This window comes from Mustela erminea, chromosome 9 (assembly GCF_009829155.1).
Source record: "Mustela erminea isolate mMusErm1 chromosome 9, mMusErm1.Pri, whole genome shotgun sequence".
NCBI lineage: Eukaryota > Metazoa > Chordata > Mammalia > Carnivora > Mustelidae > Mustela > Mustela erminea.
In genome coordinates this window covers 109,176,269-109,202,020 of record NC_045622.1, presented here as the reverse complement: position 1 = coordinate 109,202,020, position 25,752 = coordinate 109,176,269, and the positions used below count along the sequence as shown (strand labels likewise).

General features: G+C 58.1%; 2 protein-coding genes across 2 annotated transcripts; both read left to right on the top strand.

The window, feature by feature from the left end:
• Positions 1-7,116: 7,116 nt before the first annotated feature.
• Positions 7,117-10,172, top strand: LOC116598555 (aldehyde dehydrogenase family 3 member B2-like). Its single transcript, XM_032357537.1, has 8 exons — positions 7,117-7,194; positions 7,400-7,520; positions 7,673-7,758; positions 7,868-7,949; positions 8,206-8,592; positions 8,956-9,122; positions 9,563-9,662; positions 9,973-10,172. Exons 1-8 carry the CDS (start codon positions 7,165-7,167, stop codon positions 10,155-10,157), a joined length of 1,158 nt encoding a protein of 385 aa, XP_032213428.1. The 5' UTR covers positions 7,117-7,164; the 3' UTR covers positions 10,158-10,172.
• A 6,721-nt stretch (positions 10,173-16,893) lies between these two features.
• TBX10 (T-box transcription factor 10) lies at positions 16,894-25,499 on the top strand. The gene is made up of 8 exons (XM_032359919.1): positions 16,894-17,086; positions 21,461-21,728; positions 21,820-21,921; positions 22,322-22,493; positions 23,664-23,819; positions 24,132-24,199; positions 24,418-24,512; positions 24,943-25,499. Exons 1-8 carry the CDS (start codon positions 16,894-16,896, stop codon positions 25,230-25,232), a joined length of 1,344 nt encoding a protein of 447 aa, XP_032215810.1. The 3' UTR covers positions 25,233-25,499.
• The last annotated feature ends 253 nt before the right edge of the window (positions 25,500-25,752 follow it).

Here is a 25,752-nt window from a genome sequence, read left to right as displayed (position 1 = left end):
CCTACCCCATTTGGAGAAAGGGAAATGTGCAAGTCCAGGCCCCTCTAACCATCCTGTCCCATCTAGGGAGAGAAAAAGTGGAGATGCACTCAAGTTCAGTCGAGGGGCACGGGCTCACCAAGAGCCTGAGACGTAACCACGGGACTGCACCACGGCCTCCCCTTCCTGACACTTCCCCACTTTCAACACAGTTCCTTCTACGCAGTGCATCACGTCCCTCTGTCAAAAAAAAAAAAAAAAAAAAAAAGATTACAAAGCATACTAAAGGGAAAAAACAGTCTGAAGAAACCAAACAAGCATCAGAACCAGAGTTAGTCGGAATTATCAGACAGGAATTTTAAAAAGCTAGGACTAACATGCTGAGAGCTTTTACGGAAAGGCAGACAACATGCAATAACAGGTGAATGACGTAAGCAGAGACAGAAACTTTAACAAAGAATCAAAATGAAATGCAAGAGGTAAAAAATACTGTAACAAAGGATGCCTTCGAGGGGCTCATTAGAAGCCTAGACATGGCTGAGGAAAAAATCTCTGAGTTTGAAGATATGACACAAAAAACCCAAAATAGAAAAGCACAGAGAAAAAAGATTGGGGGAAAACATAGAACAGAGTATCCAAGAACTGTGGGACAATAACAAAAAGCATAACACATGTGTTATAAGGAAACTGGAAGGAAAAGAGAAAAGGAACAGAAGTGATATTTGAAGAAGTGATGACCGAGAATTTCCCCAAATTAACATCAGACTCCAAACCACAGATCCAGGCATCTCAGAGCACACCAAATAGGATAAACACATAAAAAGCTACATCTAGGCATATTACATTCAAACTATAGAAAATCAAAGAGAAAGAAAAAATCTTGGAAGGAACAGGTGGGGGGGTGGATACCTTATCTATACTTGATCTATAGAGGAACAAAAGTAAAAATTATATCTGAACTCTCAGAAACCATTTGAGCAGGAAAAAGTTCAAGTGAAAGTGTTGGTATTTACCCAAAGGAGTTGAAAACGTATGTCCACACAAAAACCTGCACATGGATGTGTACAACAGCTTTATTCACATTTTCCTTAACTTGAAAGCAGCCAAGATGTCCTTCCAAAGGTGAATGGATAAATAAACTGTGGTCCATCCAGACAATGCAATATTATTCAGGGCCAAAAAGAAATGAACTATCAAACTACGAAAAGACATGGAGGAAACTTAAATGCACATGATTAAGTGAAAGATTCCAATCTGAAAGTCTGCATGCTGTGCAGTTCCAGCTACATGGAATCCCAGAAAGGGAAAAACTATAGAAACAGTTAAAAAAATATATAGTGGTTGTCAGGGGTTCGGAGTGAAGGCGTGGAGCACAGAGGAGTTGAGGGCAATGAAGTTATCCTTTATGATAGTACAACGGTGGATACATGTTATTATGCATTTGTCGGAACACAGAGAAGGTCTAACGCCAAGTAGGAACCCCAGTGTAACTGTGGAGTCTGGGGGATGATGACGGGTCAGGGTGGATTCGCTGATTTTAACACCTGTGTCACTCTGGTGAGGGATGTGGAGGGTGTGGGGGGGTTAAGGGCATAGAACGGAAGTATGTGTATTTTTCACTCAATTTTGCTGTGGACCTAAACTGTTCTAGAAAATAAAGTTTATTCATTACAAAAAGAATAGATATACAGCAAAAGGTTACTGTTGTGAATATACAGAATTCCTACAAACTAGGGGCACCCAGGTGACTTAGTGGGTTAAACCTCTGCCTTCGGCTCAGGTCATGATCCCAGGGTCCTGGGATCGAGCCCTGCATCAGGCTCTCTGCTCAGCAGGAAGTCTGCTTCCCCCTCTTTCCCTACCTGCCTCTCTGCCTATTTGTGCTCTCTCTCTCTCCCTATCAAATAAATAAATAAAATCTCTTAAAAATTTTTAAAAAAAGAGTTCCTACAAACCAATAAGACAGAAGAAAAATAACACAGTAGAAAACCATGCAAAAGAACCCCACAAACAAAAAACTGATAAGAAGCCCAAAGAGCCCATAAGCAAATGAGACTATGCTCAATTTCAGCAGTAACTCGTAAAATATAAATTACACCAATTGTAAGATACTGTTACGTACCCATTGTGTCTGTTTCCTAGGACCTAGGTAACAAATTACGCAAGCTTTGTGGCTTAGAAACCAGATATTTAATTCTCTCACAGTTCTGGAGATCAGAAGCCTGAAATCCAGGTACAACAAGACCACACTCTCTCCAGCGTCTCTAGGGGACAGTCCTGCCTTACCTCTTCCAACTTCTGGGGGCTCGGGCAGTGGGCCTCCTTAGCTCACAGCCATCTCTGCCTCATCTTCCCGTGGCCGCCTCCTCTTCTATCTCAAATCTCTTTCTCTGAAGAAAACACTCGTCATAGGATTTAGGGCTCCTGTGGCTAATCCAGGATGATCTTACAAGGTCACATTCACAGACGCCCAGGGTTAGAGCATAGACATACCTTTGTGGGGGTCAACTGACTACACTCACTGGCCAAAAGCAAAAGTCTGAAAATGCCAAGTGTTAGAGAGGATATGGGACAAGGGGAGCTTTCATACAATGTTAGGGAAAATTTCCATTAGTCATTCTCTTTGGAGCCAATATCCTCCAAAGGTCGTGTGCAGCAATACCTAGGAAAGGTGAAGATGAAAATACCACCTACACGTCGTAATCCCAGATACGCACCCAAGAGAAATACTGAGACACATATCTGATGTTAAAAATGCTAATGTTTGTAATCGGCAAAAAGGGCGCACTCTGTAAAGTCCACCATATGATTTTAGAGGGGCAACACTCAGTCCATAGGAGCCTGTCAGATCTCAACGGAAGGTCATGGCCAAACCTCCCAGGCTTCAACCAGAGGCACTGTTCTGTCCTCAGATTTGTCACATCTGTCTTCCTCCTTCCCCTACGACCTCCTTCCCCTGGCTGGTTGTTACATCACGGAAAACAGAGAAATCCCCCGAGGAAATCAGTCCCTCGTTCTCCGCCCCCAACTCTGCCAGCCCTCACCCCACATGCCCTGCCCTTCTACCTTTCCCCGACAAGGGCTCCCCACCTGGTTCAACCCCACAAACACCCGTAGGTATTCCTAGATCTCCCCACCCCAGCCACGACCCTGTAGCAACAGAACTTGGCTTCCCTGTAGCAACAGAACTCCTGGAAAGAATCCTCGAGGGGCTCCTGGGTGGCTCCAACAGTTAAGTGTCTGCCTTCCAGTGACTGTACCCGCTCCGAGGTGCTCCTGGTCTGTCCCCCGCCTTCCCCTGCTCTGTCTCACTGACACGCAGCCGGGCTGGGCTTCCTCTTGTCCTCAGATGCTTTCGCTTGTATCCCGTCTGCCCGGGATGCGCGGCTCTTCCCTCCCGCGGCAGGTGGCAGAGAAGGACTCGGCCTGGGAACCGGGGGAGGAAGCACGGCCCTGATCTGGGACTTCTGGCCTCCAGAGCTGTGAGACAATACATTTCTTTTGTCCTCAGCGACGACGTTTGCCACCATTTGTTACAGCAGCCACAGGACACTGGGAAAATGGGGCTGCAAAGACATCTTACCGAGGTCTTATTTTCTGTTTTGCCAATCCCTGTGGCTGTTGAGCTATTTGGGCGGCTCACTTCTGTTCCGTTCCATTTCGTTTTGTCTTAACAGCTTCATTAAGGTACACGTCAGCCACCCGGAGTGCGTATCACCCCATGGTGGGGGGGAGGAGGCCCCTTCAGGTGTCATCCCCACCCTCTGCTCTTAGACGGGCCCCGCCAGCCCTGAGGCTCCCTTCCTGGTGTCCTGACCCCACAGCCGTCTCCAGCCCGGGGCCCAGACTCAGGCCTGGGGGCTGTGGTTGGCTGCGGTTCCTGCTAGGCTGACTCCGGTCTGGGGCAAGGATGACGTCAGAGTGCTGGTGGGGGGGGGGGGGTTGTTCTGGTGGCTTCTCCCGCGCTCTGCGCAGAACCACTCCTCACAGCCCTCCACAGCCGGTGGTCTCGGTCGAACTGCACCACACTCAGGGCTGGTGGAAGGGCGGGGTCGGACAACCGGTGAGGAAGGGGACAAAACCCGCGCTCGGGTTCCTGCTTCCCAGAACTCCCTGTGCGCTCAGGAAAGAGCGGAGGCGGTGTCGGTAGCCAGCGTTCAGGAGAGCTAACTGCACCAACAGCTGTGACCTGCCTTATCTATTCTGGTTATCTTCCTGCGTGATCCTCTCCAGGACCCTGTCACTCACTGTTGTCACCTAGAGAGGCTCAGGGAGGTCAAGTAACTTGCCCAGGGTCCCGCCAGGTGCCCCGCCCATCCTGGCTTCCTGTAGCTGCCACAGCCGCTTCCTCTGCCCCAAGGACGCCCGTTGGACTTGTTAGGAGAGGGGAGATAAAGGACCCCTTGTGGCCTGGGGGCGGAGGGGATGGTGGACATGAAGGGTCGGTGCGGGGACCTGGGTGGGCCATAAAACACTGCTGGCCGAGGGCTTCCTGGAGGAGGTAGCATTTGCTGCCAGGGCCCCACTGATACTTTATCCTGTAATCCCCTGGGGAACTTTTCTCCTCAGATAACTTCCTGCCAGCCCCTGTCAGCACCCCCAGAACAGCCTGGAATTGCCAGGCCTGTCCTCCGTCCAGCTGGAGCCAATCCCTCACACCGCCTGGGGATGGTTTTAGAGCCGTGAAGTAGGAGGCAGCTTCTGCTTCCCCAGGGCCACTGCCCTGTCAGGCATGGGCATGGGGGTCTGGCAGGAGCTGGGTTGGGGTGTGGGGGACACTGGCAGTCAGCAGGGGCAGGGGTGAGACCGGGGGTAGGAGCAGAGTCAGTGCCTCTGGAAGCAGAATGTCAGGCAAAGAAGGCAAAGGTGTGAGGAACCCAGGGTCAGAGCCCACACTGGGGTGTGTGGGGCCCGGGAGTCTCCGGAGTGAAACATGGGGCCACAAGGCCAGGGACCGGGGCGGTGAGCTGGCTCTGCTCAGGGAAGTAGGCACTGTCCTACTCTGGCTGTGCCTGGATTTCAGATTCCCGGGCTTTGGCACCCTCAGAGGAGCCCTCCCTCTGGGCCTGGTGGGGGTGGGTGGGTGCGGGCAAATCCCATCGTCCTCAAGGAGCTCCTAGACTGGGAGAGGAGGCAGCAGTGGGCAGACTGGGACCAAGCAGGTGTCACTAAGCCTGTGACAGGGGCGGCTGGGGAGTTGGGAGAGGGAAGGGGAAGCCCCTTGGGAGGTGAAGCCAGAGCTGAGTCTTTGGTTTATGGTTGTACAAGCGACACTTCTCGTCTATTTCTGCTCCTGAAAGTACTGCCTTCTCACTGTGGAACCTCTGGAAGCCACAGAAAGATGTTCAATCACAGAAGGCGGGGGCTCAGCGCTGGTGGGGCGAGGGCCTGTGGGCCACACAGACCGGGACCGAAGCCACCCTACAGCAGGTGTGAGGAGGGGAAATCAGGTCCCCCGGCCCCCAGTACCTTGGAGGGGTCATAATCAGACCAGCTGTCTTTCCTGTGTAGTCTGTGCTCTGTGGTGGGCCCCCCACCCACGGACATAGCCCCAGCTCCCTGTGTGAAGGCACTGCCTAGCTGTGTCTCGTTTCTCAGAACCTGACCACATGCCAGTCCCTCTGCCCAGAACCCCGGCCCTCCCGGGGCCTGCTGCCCCTCTTCCTCCCGCTGCATCTGGAACCCGCCGGTGGGGCCCCTCTCTCACTGGCCTCAGACAGCCTGTGGCCCACCGATCGCTGTTTGTGAACTGTTTTCAGTGTCATTGTTCCTTCACGTTTAGACTGTGAGGTCCGTGAGGACTGGCCCAGGCGGCTGTGTCACCTACACAGCCCAGACCCAGCCAAAGCCTGCCCTGGTAAACATCCAGGTCAGTAAGCCCCCAGTCCTTGCCCCCCAGGGGAGCAGGCAAGGAGGTGTCTTGGATGAGAAGCAGGAACCAGCAGGCCAGCTCCAACCCCTCGGGGCATGCCCACACCCAGCTTGGTTTCCCCATTTATTGGGCAAGAGTGAGGCTGGGCCTGGGGATCTGGCCATGGACGTCTGAGGTTGTCAGCAGACACTCCCAAGTGTGCACAGTGAGGACACACCCCACCTGGGAAAGGTAAGACTGAGCTGCGGCCAGGGACTGGGGATGGACATCGGGACACCTGGGTGCCATAACTCAGCCCAGACTCTTCCACTCTGTGCCTTAATTCAGGGCTGAGTCCTTCGGCACTAAAGAGGTTCTAGGGAGCCACTGACAAAGTTAGAGCCGGGCTGATAGGCGCGGGAGCTGTTTGAAGCCCAAGCAGAGAGCTGGGTGAGGGAGGTGATGCTGGCAATCCAGGCAGAGCTTCGGGTCCGAGCTCCGGGGGCTCCAGGTCAACCCTGCCAGCGGCCCGCTCAGGCCTCGCCCCTCCAGCAAGTTCTCAGAAGGAAATGGTGGGACACATGTGTTGGAAGGGTACGGGGGGGGGGGGGGCAGCCCGGCCCTCTGGGGTTATGCAGGTCCCTGTAGGAGTGTCCGTGAGCCCATAGAGGTACAGCCAGGGGCACAGGGAGGATGCCCGAGAAGGTGGGGAGCCCCGGCCCACGCTGCCCCCTCCCTGCAGGATGGACCCCTACGCGGACACCCTGCAGCGGCTGCGGGAGGCCTTCAGCACAGGGCGGACGAGGCCCGCTGAGTTCAGGGCGGCGCAGCTCAAGGGCCTCCGCCGCTTTCTGCAGGAAAACAAGCAGCTTCTGCAGGAGGCGTTGGCGCAGGACCTGCACAAGGTGGGCAGGGCTGGTGGTGGTGGGGGGACTGGTTGTGCCCCCGGTGCATTCCTGTTTATTTCACATTTTCCTGGCAAACAATGTGTGACAGCGTTAAGTCACCCAAACCCGTGAACCACGGCTCCCATGTTACTGAGGGGGAAACTGACGTGCACGGGGGGGTTAAGGCGTTGGAGCTCGGGCCACCTGCTCTGGGGCCCCGTGCTCGTCACCCCTCGCTGTGCTCACTGTGTGGCCTCTGGAGGCTCTCTCCATGACCCCAGGGTTGGAACTCTTGGGGATCCCAAGCACTAGGTCCCCTCCCTGCCCGGCCCCGGACCTGACCCCTGAATTCTCTCTCCACTGCAGTCAGTCTTTGAGGCAGAAGTATCCGAGCTCATCATATGCCAGAACGAGGTCGACCTGGCGCTCCAGAAGCTACACACCTGGATGGAGGATGAGTACGTGGCCAAGAACCTGGTGAGCCGCGGCCCGCAGCGGGTGGGGCTGGGGCTTGGGGGCGGGGCTCCAGCCCAGGCCTCTTCACCACCCAACACCCCCGGCCCCAGTCTCTAACTTCCTCTGTCTCCTCACGAGGACTCCACTCCACATGCCCCTCAAAGACTCTGGGGGGTGGCTTTGGGGTGATCCACGGTCGCGCCTTACTACGGGTCCTGAACCCAAGGTCTTGTCGCTGGACTCGGCCTTCATCCGGAAGGAGCCCTTGGGCCTGGTGCTCGTGATCGCCCCCTGGAACTACCCGGTGCACCTGATCCTGGTGCCGCTAGTGGGCGCCCTCGCTGCAGGTGGGGAGCCTGCCCAGAAGCCCTTCCCAAAGGAGGTCCCCAGAATTCCATTTATGTGGTACCCCTGGCCTCTGGGATGTTCCTTGCGTCTCTGCTCTGGGTGGGTGTGGGGCACTGGCCTTTCCAGACGACGGCCCCATCTGTCCCTGAAGGGAACTGCGTCGTGCTGAAGCCATCAGAATTAAGTAAGGGCACAGAGAAGGTCCTGGCTGAGGTCCTGCCTCGATACCTGGACCAGGTGAGGATGCCCCACCCCATCAGCCCCCAGGGTCGCACTCCCCTATCCCTGTCAGCTCCTGAGGGCCAGCTGTCCCCAGAGCCTTGAACCACCTGCCCTGCCTTGGCAGAGCTGCTTTGCCGTGGTGCTGGGAGGGCCCCAGGAGACCGGGCAGCTGCTGGAGCACAAGTTCGACCACATCTTCTTCACTGGTGAGACTGGCCTCAAGCAGAGTCCTGGTTGGGGTGGGGGTGGGGAGAGAAGGCTGTGGAAGGATGAGGTGGTGGCCAGCAGCGGCGAGCATCCCAGATGGCAATCAGCCCTGGGCCTTAGAGGGTGGAACGCTGGGGCAGCAGGGCCTGGGGCAGATCCCAGCAGACAAGGTACAATGGGCCAGAAGAAGCGGTGCCTGGACCATCTAACCAAGGCCCGTTGAGCATGGGGGGCGGTCAACTCCCATATCCCCAGGGAGCCCCCGTGTGGGCAGGATCGTCATGGCCGCCGCCGCCAAGCACCTGACGCCCGTCACGCTGGAGCTGGGGGGCAAGAACCCCTGCTACGTGGACGACGACTGCGACCCCCAGACCGTGGCCAACCGCGTGGCCTTTTTCCGCTACTTCAACAGCGGCCAGACCTGCGTGGCCCCCGACTACGTCCTATGCAGCCCGGACACGCAGGAGCGGCTGCTGCCCGCCCTGCAGAGCGCCATCACCCGCTTCTACGGCGACGACCCCCAGAGCTGCCCGAGCCTGGGCCGCATCATCAGCGACAAGCACTTCCAGCGGCTCCGGGGCCTGCTGGGCTGCGGCCGCGTGGCCATCGGCGGCCAGAGCGACGAGAGCGAGCGCTACATCGGTGAGCGCGTCCTGTCGCCGCGCGGTCGCCGGGCGGAGGCCCTCCCAGGACGCGGGTCGCGCGTGGGCCTAGAGCCTGGGCCTCGAGTCCGGGCCCCGCCCTCGACACCCAGTAGCCCCGCCCCGACCCCTCGTCGCCCCGCCCCGCCTCGAGGCTCCCAGGGCCCCGCGATCTAGCCCAGCCTGGACTCCTGCCTCCCCCACCTCTGCTCCACCTCGGCCCCCGCCCGGGCTGGACAACCCCTCGCCGTCCTTCCTGGGGGCCGCGGGGACGCTCTCTTCCCCGGAAGGTCCCTGAGGCCCGCCCGTGGCCCACCCCCACCCCCGTCCCGCCCCAGCGCTGAGGGGTCCCTCGTGCCCGCAGCCCCCACGGTGCTGGTGGACGTGCAGGAGACGGAGCCGGTGATGCAGGAGGAGATCTTCGGCCCCATCCTGCCCATCATGAACGTGAGGAGCCTGGACGAGGCCATCGACTTCATCAACCGTCGGGAGAAGCCCCTGGCCCTGTATGCCTTCTCCAACAGCAACCAGGTGGGGTCTAGGGAAGGGTTGGGACAAGGGAGGGGCTGAAAAAGGTGCCCACAGGTGCCCCTTGATAGCCCATGGTGGGAGGGTTAGGGGCAACATCTCCCGGACAGAGGTTGCCTGCACAAGGACTCCTGGCAGAGGGGGCTTGAGCAAGGCCACATGTGTGGCTGGCCAGCTGTCTGCCCTGGCTGGGGCAGCTTCCACCAAGAGAAGAGATGCCTTTTTCTACCCAGAGAGCCCCGTCTTCCTAAACCATGCAAAGGCTCTGAACGGGCCAGCAGAGGCCCTGCAGAGGAGAGGGGGCAGAGCAAAGCTCTCAGGGGAGACATCTCAGTACAAGATGGGAACATGGGACACTCTCTGCTCCCCATGGAATGGCGGGGGATCCAACTCCTCTTTCCTGATGACGAACCCACCACTGGGCCTCTCCCGTCTACCCCCAGGTAGTGACCCAGATGCTGGATCGGACCAGCAGCGGCATTTTCGGAGGCAACCAAGGTTTCATTCACCTGTCTCTGCCGTCCCTGCCGCTGGGGGGCGTCGGTGAGCCCCGCCCTAGTCCGTTCCCAGGCCCCCACCCCCACCCACAGCCCCCATCCCCCACCCCGCCTCGGAAAGACCAGGTTGGTACTTCCAACCTGGGAGGGCCCGGTTTTGCCTTCACTCTCTCTTCTACCTTGATCCAGGCCCTGGGCCTCTCAAGGGCTCAGTTTCCCTATCTGCAAAATGGCTCTTGGAGTGGCTTGACTTGCCCTGAGCGCCGTTCCAGCTGTGGGCTCCCGCTTGGGGAGGGGGCTGCTGCTAAGGCTGGCTGGGCTGCCAGCCTCAGGCCCTCACCTCTGTGCCCGTGCAGGTAACAGTGGCATGGGAAGCTACCATGGCAAGTTCTCCTTCGACACCTTCTCCCACCACCGTGCCTGTCTGCTCTCGCCCTCGGGCCTGGAGAAGCTCCACGAATTCCTCTACCCGCCCTACACCCACCTCAGGCAGCAGCTGATAGGCTGGGCCTTGGGCTCCCACAGCTGCACCCTTCTGTGAGCTCCTGCTGGGCCACCTGCTACTGTCCTGCTACTGCCCAGGCGTTCAGTGGTCCCTGAAAGGTGGGGGTCCTGTCCTGGAGTGCAGGGATCCTGTTCTTAGGGTTTTGTCTCAACAGACCCCTGGCTGGGCAGGACCTCAGGGCCATAGGACCTGCCATTTTCAGGGCCAAGTCCCGTCTGAAACCCACTGACAGACTCACTGACCTGACCCTCTGCTTGGATATGTCTGTATTTACAGATGTATGGATATCTGTAATATGGATATGTTTGTGTTTATAAAGGACACCTTTATATCAGATCTATAATTAGGTTCCCAGAATACAGAGCCATGTCTTTTCTTTTTTTAATAGCAAGGGAGGGGGTGGGAAGCCATGGTGGGGAGGCAGCCCATGGGTTGGGGCTGCTGGGGAGGGGTCCTCAGGTCAGCCTTGGGCCAAAATCTGCGGCCACGGCCACCTCCAACTCCCCAACCTGGGCTATTGCCAGGAGGACCCCAAAATACAGAGCGATTTCTAACAGTTCCATTCACACCTGGTTTGGGGAGCTGGTTTGTGTGACTTGAAGTGATCCGATCTTGAGTCCAGATCTAATGGCTGATGTCACTCTGATGTGTGTGTGTCCCTGACAAGGACTCCGACGCTCTGGGTGCTTGGAATCAATACGAGAGAGTGCAAAGTTTGATGAGTCATGTCTACTAGGGGCCCAGGATGGGGTCGTGCCCATTTTGGACGCGTCTGTCATCCTGCCGTGCACTCCCAGAAGGAGGTCGTGGCGGGCAGAATTTAAATCTAGCCGCTTTCTCTGACATGTGGGGAAACTGAAAGCTAGAGACAGGACAGGGTTGAACTGAGTTTATACAGGAAAGCAGAGCAAAGCTGAATGATGAGGGGGGTTCTGAGAAATAAGGAGGTGGGGGGAATCAGGTAGCAGAGCAGATCTAGCCCACTGCTCTTTCCCTAGTCCTCGCCCTGAGAGCCCATGCCCAACCTCTCTACTCTTACTCAGAGAAGGTACTTAACAGGGACTTGTTGAGACTTATGAACACACGATATTCTATCTGGGTAATGGCACAGGTGCTCCTTAGAAGACAGTCCTAAGGTCTAAGGCCATTTTATGTCAGAGGATAGCTCTTCTCAGCAGAGACATGTCAAGGAAGGACAGGCTTTATTGGTTATCACAGGGCTTGCTGATTGAATTTGGTAGAGGTTTCCATGTGTGCTACAATGTCCTCTAAATCAATGAAGGGAACAGAGACAGAGGCCAAATGATCAGACTAGTGGAAAACAGAATGTGCCCACGGGCCCAGAGGAGAGGGAGGTTGGCAGCTTTAGAAATTTGACCTGGTTGTGCGTTCCGTACCTGCTGCTGGGGGAGGCAGCTCCGTCAGGCGTGGGGGAGGGACTGGGGAGCGGCTGTGTGAGACCAGGACCCCACCTTCTCCCCCCCTTTTTTTTAATATTTTATTTATTTGTTTGACAGACAGAGATCACAAGTAGGCAGAGAGGCAGGCAGAGAGGAAGGGGGAAGGAGGCTCCCTGCTGAGCAGAGAGCCCGATGTGGGGCTCGATCCCAGAACCCTGGGATCATGACCTGAGCTGAAGGCAGAGGCTTTAACCCACTGAGCCACCCAGGAGTCCGCCCTTCTCCCCTCTCTCAGTGGCGTGCATTCCGCCAGTCCGGCTTGCAGCAGGACCATGGGATCCCGGAGGAGACTGAGTGTTCCCTCTTACCCAGGGTGTGAACTAACTCACCCATTGTAAATTCCGGTAGATAATGCCTCTTCCATGCGCGGTGGAGCGGGCTATTCTCAGCAGCAGGGCATGTAGATCTTCAGTGAGAGTCGGGATATTGGGTGCCTCATTTCTATACCTTAACGATATTGGGTGCCTCATCAGGAGTCCCCAGTCTGGCGTATGGGGTGACAGGCCCTGCTCGTTGACTACTTAAGTGCATCAGAACCTGGGACGGTACTTGGGTTCACCCAGCCGAGGGGGTTTTCACCTGTTAATAATTTAATTTGCTGCTTTAAGGGGAGCTGCTGCCTCCCACTTTGGGCCGGAGATACATCTGTCCACACCTTTGTCCAGGAGGCGCTGGGCAGTCCCTCTGCCCCTCAGGCACCCTGGGGACACAGTGTTTGCACGTGGGCTGATTAAGGCCAGTGCTAAGTGCCAGTCCCTGACCCTTTCTCTGCAAGCCTTGTGTTCCTATTTCCAGTCCTTTGCAGAAAAGCTCCCCCTGTGCCTTAGGGGTCCTGTGAATGAGTCATTACGAGGCGACGGGGTCAGGGTCCAAGGAGATCCTGCCCAGAACCCAAGCACTCCTTGTCATCCTTATTATTAAGCATCACTGTTAACTTTTATTGAGGCATAACACTCAGTAAAGTGCATGAATCTTTAAAAAAAAAAAATTGAGGGGCATCTGGGTGACTCAGTCTGTTGAGCCTCTTCCTTCGGCTCAGGTCATGATCCAGGGTCCTGGGATGGAGTCCTGAGTTGGGCTCTCTGCTCAGCGAGGAGCCTGCTTCTCCCTCTCCCTCTGCTGCTCTCCGCTACTTGTGCTCTCTCGCTCTCGCTCTCTCGCTCTCTGTCTGTAAAATAAGTACATAAATATTAAGAAGCTGCTAAGTCTTAAAAAAAATTTTTTTAATTGAATTTGCTGCCTTAATATTCAACCCAGCTGCTTGCGAGTGAGGGGGGACACCACCTCCATCTGGTGTCACGCTTTATGGTCTGGCACACCATGACCTCTGACATGTGGCCCCCCATGACCGGCTAGTCGACAAGGCCGTCTGTACATGGTGATCACATCCCCTAGTTCCTTGGTCTGCACGATGACGGGGGGTGGCTTGGGATGGGCCCCGCACGGTGGCATATGTAGAAGTTGGGATCTGCCGGGCTCAATCAGCCGGCCGCTCCGTGGCGGGGAGCTCTGGTGGTTGGCCCCGGATTTCTGGCAACTGTCTTGGGCGTTTAGAGCACCAGGTAGGTCAAGGACAGCAAGAACCCTGGACAGCATGCCATGCTGCGGGGGCACTGTGGTGTCCACTCTCCCTGTGCCCCCGATCTGCCCAAGCAGGCCCCCGAGTCCGGGGCTAGGGCTCCCCTGCGAGCCGGCATCGGCTTCCTGACTGTGAGCGCTTGTGCCTTATGCACCGAGTTAGAAAACCGGAGAGGGCGGCCTCAGGTTCCTGCAGGTGAACCCAGATGCCTTTCCACATGTCGTGCCCCCGAAAAGCCTTATTCCTGATCTTCCTCCCCTGGCTTCCCAAGGTCAGAGCCTTGAGGTTAATCCCTTTTGAATAAGTCACTGTTAAAGGCCACCACTCTTGAGTAATCACTGGCCTGATTGCTTTGCGCTCCTCCTGCTGGCTGCTGGCTGCTGGGGGCGGCTGTATGGGAGGGAGGCTCTACCTGGAAGAACCAGGTGCCCTCTTCCAAAGCTGGGACCAAAACCCTCGGGGCATTGTCCCTTTCCGTTGGCTCTTACCTTCCAGATGCACAGACACATCTAACTCAAACCAAGCCCTGCTTGGGAGATGCCCAGAGCTATCATCTGCTTTCCCAGTAGTTTTGCCTTCTCAAGGTGGGCTTGCTGCTCCAACCCCCAGACCCACGGGTACCTTTTCTTTACCAGGTGACATAAGGGACAGCGGCCCCACAGTCCTGCCCCCGCCACACACGCTGTGACCTCAGCCGCACCCTCACCAGCACCTTCCTCACCTGGAATGTCCTCGCCGCCGGGCAGCCCTGCCTGGGACTGAAGTCCCTGCCTCAGACTGTCCCCTTCAGCCACCAACAGGTCACACCCTCTGCCCGAGATACTCATTCTTCCTTTCCGGTTCAGAAAAATCCAGACTGATGTCACCTTTCCAGGAAGCCCGTTCTGACCTCAGGCTGGTCAGGGCCTCCTGAGTTCCCCAGACCCAAGGTTCACCTCAGCTCAGCCCCGCAGGTTGTGTTTGCCTGTCTCGCTCCCTAACTGCTGTTCCCACCTTCCTCTGGTAGATACTCGCTGAGCCCCACCTCTGAGCCGGCTTTGTCCTGCTCCGGTGAAAAAATGGGGAATAAGACCCAGTGCTGCCCCCAACCTCCTGGGAGAGACAGAGGAAGAACCCGGCAACCACAACGCGAAAGGCTAAATGTAGGGGTGCAGGCAACGTGAAGCATCTAATGTATTATTAATATAATACATTAATGTGATACATCTAATGTATGGCCACAGGTAGCCAAGGAAGGCTTCCTGGACGTGGAGCGGCCACCCCCCAATTCATCTTCTTGGAGGCGCAAACATGGAACCCTCTCTCTGTTCTCCAGTTAATTCCTAGAGCATCCTTCTGCACATTAGGGAATCCAGCGAGGCCGTCTGCGGGCCTCCCCTTCCCGAATGTTGCAGGAGTCCTGCTTCTACATCCGGCAGGGAGCTCTAGAAGGATGGGCAGCCCACCCGCTGCTGCTCTGCCTGCCGCCACGTGGTGTCGCTGTCGACAAGGTGCATGACCTCCGTGGTCCTTGTGTCTTGCAGTGTCCACGCCGCAGGGCTGCCCACGCCGGGTGCCCAGCCCTAGCCTCCTTAGTGACGGATCCCCATGACTCCCAACCGACCTTCAGAGGTGGGAGAGGCCTCAGAGGGGGCCACACGCTCTGGTGGCTCAGCCCTCCCCCACCCATCGCAGAGATCTGCCCCTGAGCCCAGGGAGCTGCCACAGCCCCCTCCTTCTAAGACGAGTCCTTGTGGCCTACGAGTCCTTGTGGCCTTCTGTCCTGCCGACAGAACTCGGGTGGGGACCCCTCCCCGAGATGACCAAGAGAGATGACCAAATGACCTCCTTCCTATCAGCCCCGTCCATCCCGGCAGAAGGGACAGCCAGGCGGGGTCCGGCTTCCCACCCCCAAGTGGGCTCCCTCCCATGGGAATGGCCCAGCCTGGGAGTGACCCAGCAAAAGGCAAAGATACATTGAAAAGACTTTGACATTTCAAAAATTGTTTAAAGAACCAAAGTAACCAAAGAACTTGGCTGGATTTTTTTTTTCTCTCTTCTTACATTCTTACAGCTTGTGATTTCCTCCACATTTTTTCTTTTTTATTATTATTTTTATTAATATTTATTTATTTATTTGAGAGAAAGAGCGAGAGACAGCATGAGTGGGGGGGGCAGAGGGAGCGGGAGAGAGAGAAACTCGAGCAGATCCCATGCTGAATGAGGAGCCCCAAGCGGGGCTCAATCTCACAACCCTTCGATCGTGACCTGAGCAGAAAACCAAGAGTTGCTCGCTCAACCAACTGCCCTGCCCAGGCACCCCTGATTTCTCTCACAATTATATTTACTGTGTGTCAGACACTGTTTTAAGGACTATTAACTGTTTAATTTAAACCTCAGGATGATAAGAGAAGATATTATAGTTCCTGTTTTACAGTCACGGAAGCTTAGGACCAGAGGGGTTAAGTAACTTGCTCGAGGTCACAAAGCTCGCAAGGATTCAAACCCAGGCTTTACTATCAATGCCCTTAACCACTAGGCGGCACTTCCACAATGACAACTGTCTTTCTAAGGTGACTTGTGTCTCCCTTTCTAAACACAGGAGCCAGGGCAGAGGTTGGCCCCAGCAACCTTGGCCCTCAGCTCTCTTCCCACGACGAGACTTGCGGCCACTGCCGCTCGGTATGGCCATCTTCCAGATGTTCAGTGATGAGGTTGTGCTCTATGGGGGGGGGTCCGCTAGGTACCCCGTGTTCATCAGGAGGCCGCGTACTATGAGAAGGGCATTGCCTCCCTCCAGACTGCCAAGCTCACATTCTCTGACCCTGCCCGGCCACCCCACCCCAGGTCCCTAACCCATGCCAGACCTGCCCAGCCTCAGTCCTCCCATCTGAACAGTGGGTCCTGAGCCACAGTCCTGAGCCCAGGGCCCCCCTTTGCCGTCCGCTGTATACCCTGTTCATTGCCATACCTCATACCTCCGTGCCTCAGCTTCCCATCTATAAAATGGAAGCTGTCCATGGATTAATGGTTCACGTCCCCTATCCTGCATGGTCCCTCTGTGACCTCACAATCTGGGGCAGGTCTGGCCCAGCGTGGTCTTAGACACACTGTGTGTCCCGGGGCCAGTGGTGGCTGTCTCTGTACTCACGATGGCTTTTCAGTGCCCAGGAGGACTGATTCTCCCACTTGGAGAAAAACTGTCCTGGAGACAACAGACGGGTCCTCCCCAACCTGCCTGTACTCCGTGGGCCAGGGAGTCAGTCTGAGAGAGCAGAAGCTCGTGCCCGTGTATGCGCACACGTGTGTGGGCGACCACATGTGCCTGCCCAGGTGTTGTGTGCGTGTGTGTGTGTGTGTGTGTGTGTGTGACTGCACACACATGTGTTTCCAAGACCAACGTCCCTAGGGCGTCCTTCCAGGGGTTCTATATGTGGCTGGGCACAGAGCCCTAATATGCGTTTCCAATGTGTAATGGGCCCAGTGCCCCTGGAGGTTCAGGAGGAGTTGGGCTGGGGAGGGGGTGGAGCCCAACAAGGCTTTCCCCGCCCAGGACAGCCTGCCCCGGAGCAGGGATGGGGGAAGAGGTAACTTGACTTGGGGTAGGGGAAATCCTGCCAGGGAGGCTGGATGGAAGTCCTCAGCACCCCAGGAGGGAGGGGGCACCGGGTCTGCTGCTGGGGTCCCCCCGGTCCTGAGCCGGGCACTCTGGGGCACACGTGCGGGCCAAACTGGATACAGCCTGACAGCTTCCATGCCCACCCGAGCCCGACAGCGCATCTGGGGGGCCCGGCGCTCCGACCACAGGAGCTGTCACCCCCGGCCCACGGCACCCCCGCCTGGCCCATCAATCTGCCCGCGGCCACAGCTGCCACGCGGCCTCCCGCTGTGGAGCAGCGAGATGAGAAGGTGTGAAGGCTATGGGGACACGGGGGACGCGCTGGCAGGCGAGATGGATGAGGGGGGCAGGGAGGCCGGCAGGCGCCTCGGGCGGGAAGGGCGGCCAGCCGGGGAGGCGGTTATGCAGCGTGTGCTCGCCTGTGCACAGCACGCGTGTCAGAGAGACGCGTGCACGTGTGCTCGAGAGCGGTTATGGGGCGTTGGGGCTTGAGTTCATCTGTGTGCGTGTGGGTTGGCGTGTCCGTGTGCGCACAGACGTGGGGGGGGGTTCCCATCACACAGACCGAAGCTGAGGGCGCACACACACACACACGCACACACACATCAGTAGCCAGCAGAAGCCCAGGCTGGCCCGCTCCTGGGACTCCAGGCAGAGGGGGAGCCACCAGGACTGGTGGGAATCTCCCAGGCCCACCATGGATCCTGGGACAGTGTGGCCCTGCTGGCCACAGCCCACTGGGTGGCCACAGAGAGCTACTGGGACCCTCACAAGCACAGAGAAGGCCCCTATCTTGCCCCACAGCAAAGTGCAAAGCCTGACATGGGTCTGTGCCATGGGTCCGCCTGCCTCTCCCAGCTCAGCCGGCAGGGACCGGGGAGATAGGAGACCACAGCAGGCGCCATCCCTAACTCAAGGGAGGAGAGGTGGCCCCCCCGACATGGGGCTCTGGGAAGAGCCAGTGTCCCCCTCGAAGAGAAGTGGCCCCTCCAGCCCTCGGTCCCTCCACGGCCACTCTCAGGTATGGGCTTCTGTGTACCCCATGTCCCCAGAAGAGGTGGTGTGTTGGGGGAGGGTGGTCTTGCCTGCCTTCGGGACCCCCGTCCAGTATGCCCAGCACAGCCTGAGGTTCTGTCACCTAGCGCTAGCCTGGGGGCTCGAATACCCCCTCCCAGGGCAGGCTAGCTTGGGGTCCAGCCCCGTAATCCTCCCTGGGCCATGCGGTAGGGACGAGATGGCCAAACCACACTCTCCATTGACAGTAACCAGTTTTGGGGTACCCCACCCCCGCTGTGCCTTCCTGACTGGTGATCTATGCGTCCCCGAATGGCTGGCCAGGACAGGCAGGGACAGCCTGGAGAGGGTGCCTAGTCAGGCTGGAGAGAACAGACAGAGCCATGACCTCTGCCCGGGCCAGGCTCCCGCCCTGTGGGGATGCCGGAGGCCCCGTCAATCAGGACAGGAACGGCTTGCCGCTGTCTATCCCAGGGGCAAGATTACGTGCTTACTACAGTTGGGGAAACTGAGGCACAGGGACCTGTGCCACCAGCATTGCACAGCTCATCAGCAAGACCCAGCTTCCTGCCACCCAGGCCAGGGGCTCTGCTGTCACTGGCTGACGCTGACCCCTTGTGTCTCCTGCCCCAGTTGCTCAGACCACACCGCACCAGCAGCCCCAGGTCAGGGGTCAGGGTCCCGGCGAGAGGGCAACACTTCTGCCATCCAGCCCTCATATTCCTGTGGCTCCTGCGGCCTGCCCTGTGGGCTCTGAGCCTCTCCAGTCACTGGTCCTGGGCCCCTGCGGACCACCCAACAGGTCCTCAAGATGAGGCCCCCACCTGGCATCTGGGTCCGTTGATCAGGAACAGCTGGGGTCTCCTAGCTGGGGAAGGGAGGGAGCTGGGAGGGGGACTGGGAGGGGGAGAGGAGGCTTTGCAACGTCAGAGCCTTCCCACCTGCCCCCCTCCCACACAGCGCCACGCCCCGAGCTGGACGAGCCCAGCCAGCAGCCTTGTGCAGTCCAGTCTGAGCGTGGCTTGGAGAAGGGGCCCTGCCTGCCCCCAGAACCAGGGTCCCACCTGCAGAGACCAGGTGCCTGGCGCCGGTGGAGAAGTAAGACGTGAGTGATTGCTCGGAGGGAAGGGCAGTCCTGCAGAACGGGCCGGAGCCGCGCCGCTGAGTGAGACCCCGAGAGGCTGACCACCCTCCCAGCAGGCAGGGGACCCCCAGGTGGCAGCTGCAGCTGGCCCCGCACTGAGCAGGGCTCCTCCAGGAGCCAACGTCCAGGCTGTCCCCATGGCAGGTATGGTGTAGGCAGCCGAGATGGCCCCATGGCTGGGCTCAGGCTCCGGGGTGAATGGGGCAGGGCCAGGACTGGGTATGGGGACCAAGGAAACCCCTGCTGGACCCAGGTCCTGGGCCAGAGGGTGGGGTGGGGGCACTTCACGCTGAGGCCTCAGATCCCACCAGGGCAGGGCTGATGGGCTCCTATTTGTAGGTACAAATATGGGGGTGTTGCTGGGTAGGGATGATGAGTCATTTCTGGGAACGGAAAGCCTTTTCAGGCATGGGTGACCTTGGACCTGTCCGCTCTCCTCTCCGGGCCTCACTCATTGAGTATCAACGTTGGGGCGTGGGGAGGAACTGGGCAAGAAGGCTTTAACTTCCCCTCCAGACCTGACTCCGTGCTTGTGGGAAATTGTCAAATCCCGACCCCAAGGGATGCCTACTTCTAGAGGAACCAGGCAGAAAACAGGCCCCTCCCAAGTTCCTGAGAGTCCTCGGGGGTGGCCCGCTGACCGAGGTGGGCAGGGGATGGGTTCGTTGAAGACCTGGGAGCCAGCAACCAGCCCGCAAAGTTCCCAGGCCCAGGGAAGCCCTGAGCCTCTCCCCTGGGGACCCAGCACCATGGATCCTGGGGTACCGGTTACCTGGATGATGGACCTGCCCCCGCAGGGGTTCTGAGCAATGGACCATTGCCCATCTGATGGCCCAGTCCCAGTGCTGGGGGACATCAGCCCGTGTAGCCGTCCTGCCCCTCTGGGGGACGCAGAACTGATGTGCCTCTCAGAGAGACCCCCTCCCTCTCAGAGAGACCCCCCCCCCATTCCCAGGCTGCAGAACTCCCAGGGGCTTTCATGAGGGGCCACTTTTCGTATGCGACCCCTCGGGGCTGCTAAATAGGGGGCCACAGACCCTGGGCCCCACACCGAGATGAGGTACCTGTTGTAAGCCAGCTCTGACCGCGCGCTGCCCGCCTGCTGGCTCACCACGTCCGCCGCCCCCGGCCCGGAACCTCCCTTCACCCATCTGTCCGTCCATCCATCCGACACCGAAATCCACCTCTGCCCCCGGGGGAATCTCAGTTTTACCAGGCTCTCGGTCCCTCAGGGGGAGGTTAGAAATGAATAGTCTGTGTTCCAGGATTTTTTTTTTTCCCTCCCTGGTTTTAATTTTTAAATTGTGGTAAAATATACATAAAAATTTCCATTTTAGCCATTTTTAAGTGCAGAGCTCAGGGGCACAAGGGACGCCCACACTGCTGTGTTTGCATCCCCACCATCCGCCTCTAGAAGTCGGTCCTCTCGCACCACTGGAACTCTGTCCGCATTAAACGCTCACTCCCCCTCCCACTCCCTCTGCCCCCCGCAGCCCCCCACCCCGCCCCCCGCAACCACCATTCTCCTCCCTGTGAATTGGACCATTCATGGAGTCACACAGGATTTGTCCTTTTGTGTCTGGCTTGTTTCACTTGGCATAACGTCCTCAAGGTCCCTCCGTGTCACAGCACACGGCAGGGTGTCCTTCCTCTTTAAGGGGGAATAATGGTCCGTCGTCTGGCCAGACCACAGTTTGCTCGTCCGTCAGTGGCCGTTCGGGGTGCTCTCTCCTTCAGGCTACTGGGGACAAGGCTGCTGTGGACACAGATGTGCATGAATCTGTCAGGTCCCCGCCGCCCCCCCAACCAGTTCCTTTTGTGCAATTCTCCACGACTCGGCAAATGCCTAGAAGTGGAGTTGCTGGATCGCGCGGTCGTTCCGCAATCCAGCAGCCGCGCCGCTCCCAGCCCGCCGGCCACGCGCCCGGGCTCCCACTCCTCACACCCTCTCCGATCCCAGCGGCATGTTTTTGCTTTGCTCTTGGCTTTTGTTTTGTGTTTGGGAATAGCCCTCCGCGTGGCTGTAAAGTCGTATCTCACTGTAGTTGGGATTTATTTATTTATTTTTTTAATAGAAGACGACAAAAGTTGCGGCCAAGGCTTGAGCCAGGATTGTACCTCAGAAACTGGAACTTTAGGGAGAAAGTGAGGAGGCCTTGTTGAAGGGTCTGGTGTGTGCCAGGCTCTGTAATCCGTGGACCCTAGGAGGCAGATATTAAGAACCCCTTGCGACAGATATGGAAACCGAGCGTCTGGAGTGGGGGAGGGCGTGAAACAATTTGCTCATAGCCATGAGTCCACTTGATGGCTCAAAGATTCCCTGGGGAACCAGACAGGCCCCTTCTCTGGCCTCCAGGAGCTTTAAGTCTGCATTTACCTCATGAAGGGATGCTCAGTCAGGGGTACTAGGGGAACACAGGCCTGGCAGTCAGGGAGGGCTTCCTGGAGGAAGAGGCACCGACGTGCAGCCTGAAGGATGAGAGCTGGCTTGGCGGCAAGGGGGTGAGGCAAACAGGGGCCCACACTCTCATCCTCTCTCCCCAGCCTTCCTTTCGGCTGGCCTCGGGGTACTTGCGTCCTCGGAGCCCTACACCCTGCCCATGACCAGCTCCGGCTGGGAGCCCCGGCTGGATTCCCCATTCCCGTCGGGCCCTTCCACCGGCTCCGCAGGGACCCAAGTCGTGGCTGAGCCCAGCAAGCAGGGCCCCAAGAACCCACGAGTGTCCAGCGTGACAGTTCAGCTGGAGATGAAGGCTCTGTGGGAGGAATTCAACCAGCTGGGCACAGAGATGATTGTCACCAAGGCGGGCAGGTGTGAGCGGCGGACGTGTGCGTGTGTGTGGGGTGGGGACGGGGGTCAGGCCGGCGCTGCATTTGGGCTCCTGAGCACCTGTCCCCTGCAGGCGGATGTTTCCCACCTTCCAGGTGAAGATCCTGGGCATGGACACACTGGCTGACTATGCCTTGCTCATGGACTTCGTGCCTCTGGATGACAAAAGATACAGGTCTGGGGGCTGCCCAGGGAGGGAGCTCAGATAGCAGGGGCTGAGCCAGGAAGCAGACCCCTCCCCGCACTCTGGGGTGAGCCAGGGGCCCGTCGGAGGAGCAGCGTCAGGCAAGCCCATCCTCGGGCAACAACTGAAGCCTGATGGCAGCGGGGGAGCCGAGCTCAGGGCAGCTGAGAGTCTCAAGTGGGATCACGGGCCAGCCCGGGCAGGCAGAGTGGGCTAGCCCAGTGCAACCACGGGGAACTCAAGGCCTGACTGGAGGCCTCATGTTCCTCACGTGCGAGGTGGGGCTGGTGCATGGGCAGTAATGTTGAGGGATGGCCCCGATGCCCCGCCGGCCCCGGCTCCAGGTGAGGGACCAGGTGGGGGCACCCCTGCCACCTGCTCTGCTCCCCAGGTACGCCTTTCACAGCTCAGCCTGGCTGGTGGCAGGCAAAGCGGACCCGGTCACACCTGGTCGTGTGCACTTCCACCCGGACTCGCCAGCCAAGGGCGCGCAGTGGATGCGCCAGATTGTGTCCTTCGACAAGCTCAAGCTGACCAACAACCTGCTGGATGACAACGGCCACGTGAGGTCCCAGGCAATGGGGAGGGGTCAGGCCAGGGCTGGGGGACGCTGGGGTCTGATCGTAATGAAGTCTGGGACCAGGCCTAACCATGCCGTCCATGCCCAGTGGCCTTGGTGCCCAGCACCCCCATCCACTACTGATGGCCAATGCTGGGGGCCAAGTTCACCTGGCCAGGGGCTGGATAGCAGAGGGGACTGTCCAAGCAGGCGGGTGAGGGGGCAGGAGGTGTGGGAATGTTCCAGCAAACACTGTCCTCCTTGTAGACAGTGTTTCTGGAATTCCCACCACAGGCCAGGCCCCTGGTAGGTGCAGGAACCCAGCACTGTTGCCACTTTGTCAAACAGACAAAGATCCCTGCCTCCACGGGGCTCGCCTCCTGGGGTAGGGGACAGGCGGTAAACAAAGAATCCAGAAGGCTCTGTGTGCAGTGTCTCAGATGCTGATGAATGCCAGGAGAAAAAGGAACCAGGGAGGGGGGCTGAGACAGAGGTGAGTTGTCCATTCAGGGAGGTTCTAGACGCTGCTGAGTCAATATTTGAAGAGAGATCTAAAGGAAACGGGGAAGGCAGCCTGTGCACACAGAAGTGGAAGCTGTTGCAGGGGACGAGCAGCAAGTGAACAGGCCCTGAGGCTGCAGAATGTTGGGCCCGTGGGTGGCTGGCAGGGGAGCGCAAGGAGGCTCCCATGTTTGTGAAGTGGAGTGAGCAGAGATGGGAGGAGGGGGACCCCGAGGCTGCCAGGGCTGATCTGTGGAGCCCACCGGCTGTGGAGAGGGTTCTGACCTTTGCTCTGCACAGGAGGCTTTTGAACGGGGGTGACATGGGCAGCTCACTGGGGTTGCTGTGCACGGACGGACAGAGAAGCTGGGAGGTGGGCCGGAAGGCAGCGGAGGAAATCTAGGCAGGCGTGATGGAGGCCAGGCGGCGTGGAGACGGTGGGTTGGGAGAGGTGGTCAGATTCTGGATATTTCTGAAAGCTGACAGCAGGCAAAGTGGCAAAAATGCTGACACAAAGGGGCCTTTGCCACAGAGCGGTAGGCTCTGGAGGCCAGACTCTGTGCCCCCATTATAAGAAAGGCAGTCTTCATGCCCTGGAGAGGATTTAGCCTCTCAGGGAGGGTTTGCAGCTTCTCCCCTGCACACACTCCCCGCACCCCTCCCCACCCCGCAGATCATTCTCAACTCCATGCACCGCTACCAGCCCCGATTCCACGTGGTCTTTGTGGACCCGCGCAAGGACAGTGAGCGCTACGCCCAGGAGAACTTCAAGTCCTTCATCTTCACGGAGACCCAGTTCACGGCCGTGACAGCCTATCAGAACCACCGGGTGGGTTGGGCCACAGCTCACAAGGCCGCTGCCAGCCCATTTCACAGGGAGGGAGGCCGAGGCTCAAGGCTCTGAGCTCCCACGTGCTCACAGGGCCCGGCCCTTCTCTCCTTCTCTAGGCCTCAGCAGACCTCTGCCCTCAGTCATTCCCCTGCTCTCATGCCCACTGGCTCTATGGCTCCTGGGCTGAGGGGCCCAGGTCCCAGGGCCTCGTGATTGGGGCATCCAGGGAAGACGGGGTGGCTGAACGTGGGGCCCCACAGCCTTTCCCTGGCTCAGGGCCGGCCCATAACCACACTTTCTCCTCTGCAGATCACCCAGCTGAAAATTGCCAGCAACCCTTTTGCCAAGGGCTTTAGGGAGACTGACTCGGACTCCTGGTACTGTGTGGGCCCTGGCAGCTCCACCCGCCTGCCCTAACTCAGCCCCTCACCCCCATCCTCATCCCCCGGGCCTCTCCTAAGGCCTCTCCTCAGACCTTCTCTGAGGGTCGTGCCCACTGACTCATCCTGGGGTCCTACTGTCTTATTGATCACAACCCTCAGCCTGGGCTCTCCCCTTGACCTTCTGCCTCTGTTCCTGCTTGTTGCATCTTTAGGACTGTATCTCCACGAGCCCTGCTTAGCATCCCGGCCCGGAGTCACAGCAGCCTCAGCCCCTGCCTGCTGAAGGGCCCCGCAGAGCAGGAAAAAGGTTCGTCCCTAGGAGGACCAGAGCCTGCATGGTGGGCAGGAAGTGAGGTGACAGGGCCACAGGGCCTCCAACAAGGGGCTCTGGCAGGTTCAGCAAGCCCGCTGGGCACCTGTGTGGAGAAAGAGCGGGAGGCAGAGATTTCTGGAATAAGTTAGGACCAATGGCAGAGAGAACAGGACAGGGATAAGGTGCTAAGAGCAGGGGTGGGAGGTTCGGGTGGGCTTCCTGGAGGAGGTGGCTCCTGAGCAGAAGCCTTGAAGAACTGGGAAGATTTGGATAATTAGAGAGGGTGGGGAAGAGGGAACAGGGAAGGGAGAGGGAAGAGCAAAGGCTGAGAAGGGGAGGAATGGGATGGCAGCCGGGGAGGAACAAGGGAGGCTGAGGATGTAAGGGGAGGTCTGGGGTCCACTCAGACCACATCCTCCCTCAGACCCCAACAAAGCTCCAGCCTCCAACTTCAGGACATCTGCCCAGGTGCACCATCAGCTGCTGGCCCCCACTGATACTCTGCTGGCCCCAGCCACCTACCAGCCCCTCAACTACCAGGGCCTGTACCCTGGAGCCTCAAGTCCCCTCAGAATCCCAAGGGCCCGACCCACACCATATCCCCTCCCAAATATTCAGGCCGGCAGAGATCAGGAAGGCCTGCCCCTCCCAGCTAGGTTGGGGCTCCTGTCCCCCACTGCCATGTGCTTGGGGCCTGTCCAGGACCCTCAGTGATGATGAGGGCCCTGTGGACCGACTCGTCTTGCCCCGAATGTTACCCCCTCCAGCTTTGCCTCTACAGAGGCCCTGTCCCCTTCCAAGGAGAGCAGGGCAGGTGGAAGCCCAGAGAGGAAGGCTACCTGCCCAGAATCGCAGCAAGGCTGAGAAGGTGCCAGGCTTGGAACCAGCCGCCTCCTCCCCTCAACCTGTCCCCTTCTGCCTTGAGGGGTGACTCGGCCAAGCCCTGCTTCACCTCTCCCTTTCCCCAACATTAAACTATTTGGCAAGAGTAATCAGAGCGCTTCTGTCCTTGGGGCTCGGAGTGGAGGGACTCAGGAACACCGGGACACCAGATAATGAGCTGCAGACACCCCAAAGCTCTGCCCAGTGGGGGTGGTGTCTCTGGGAGCAGAGTGATGGCCAAGGTGCTGATACCGACTGACACCAGGGCTCTGGCAGAGGCTGCACTTTCTGGTCCCTAACTTGTGTGTCGAGGTGAGGACTGAAACTGCAGCTCAAAGAGGCACCCGCTCAA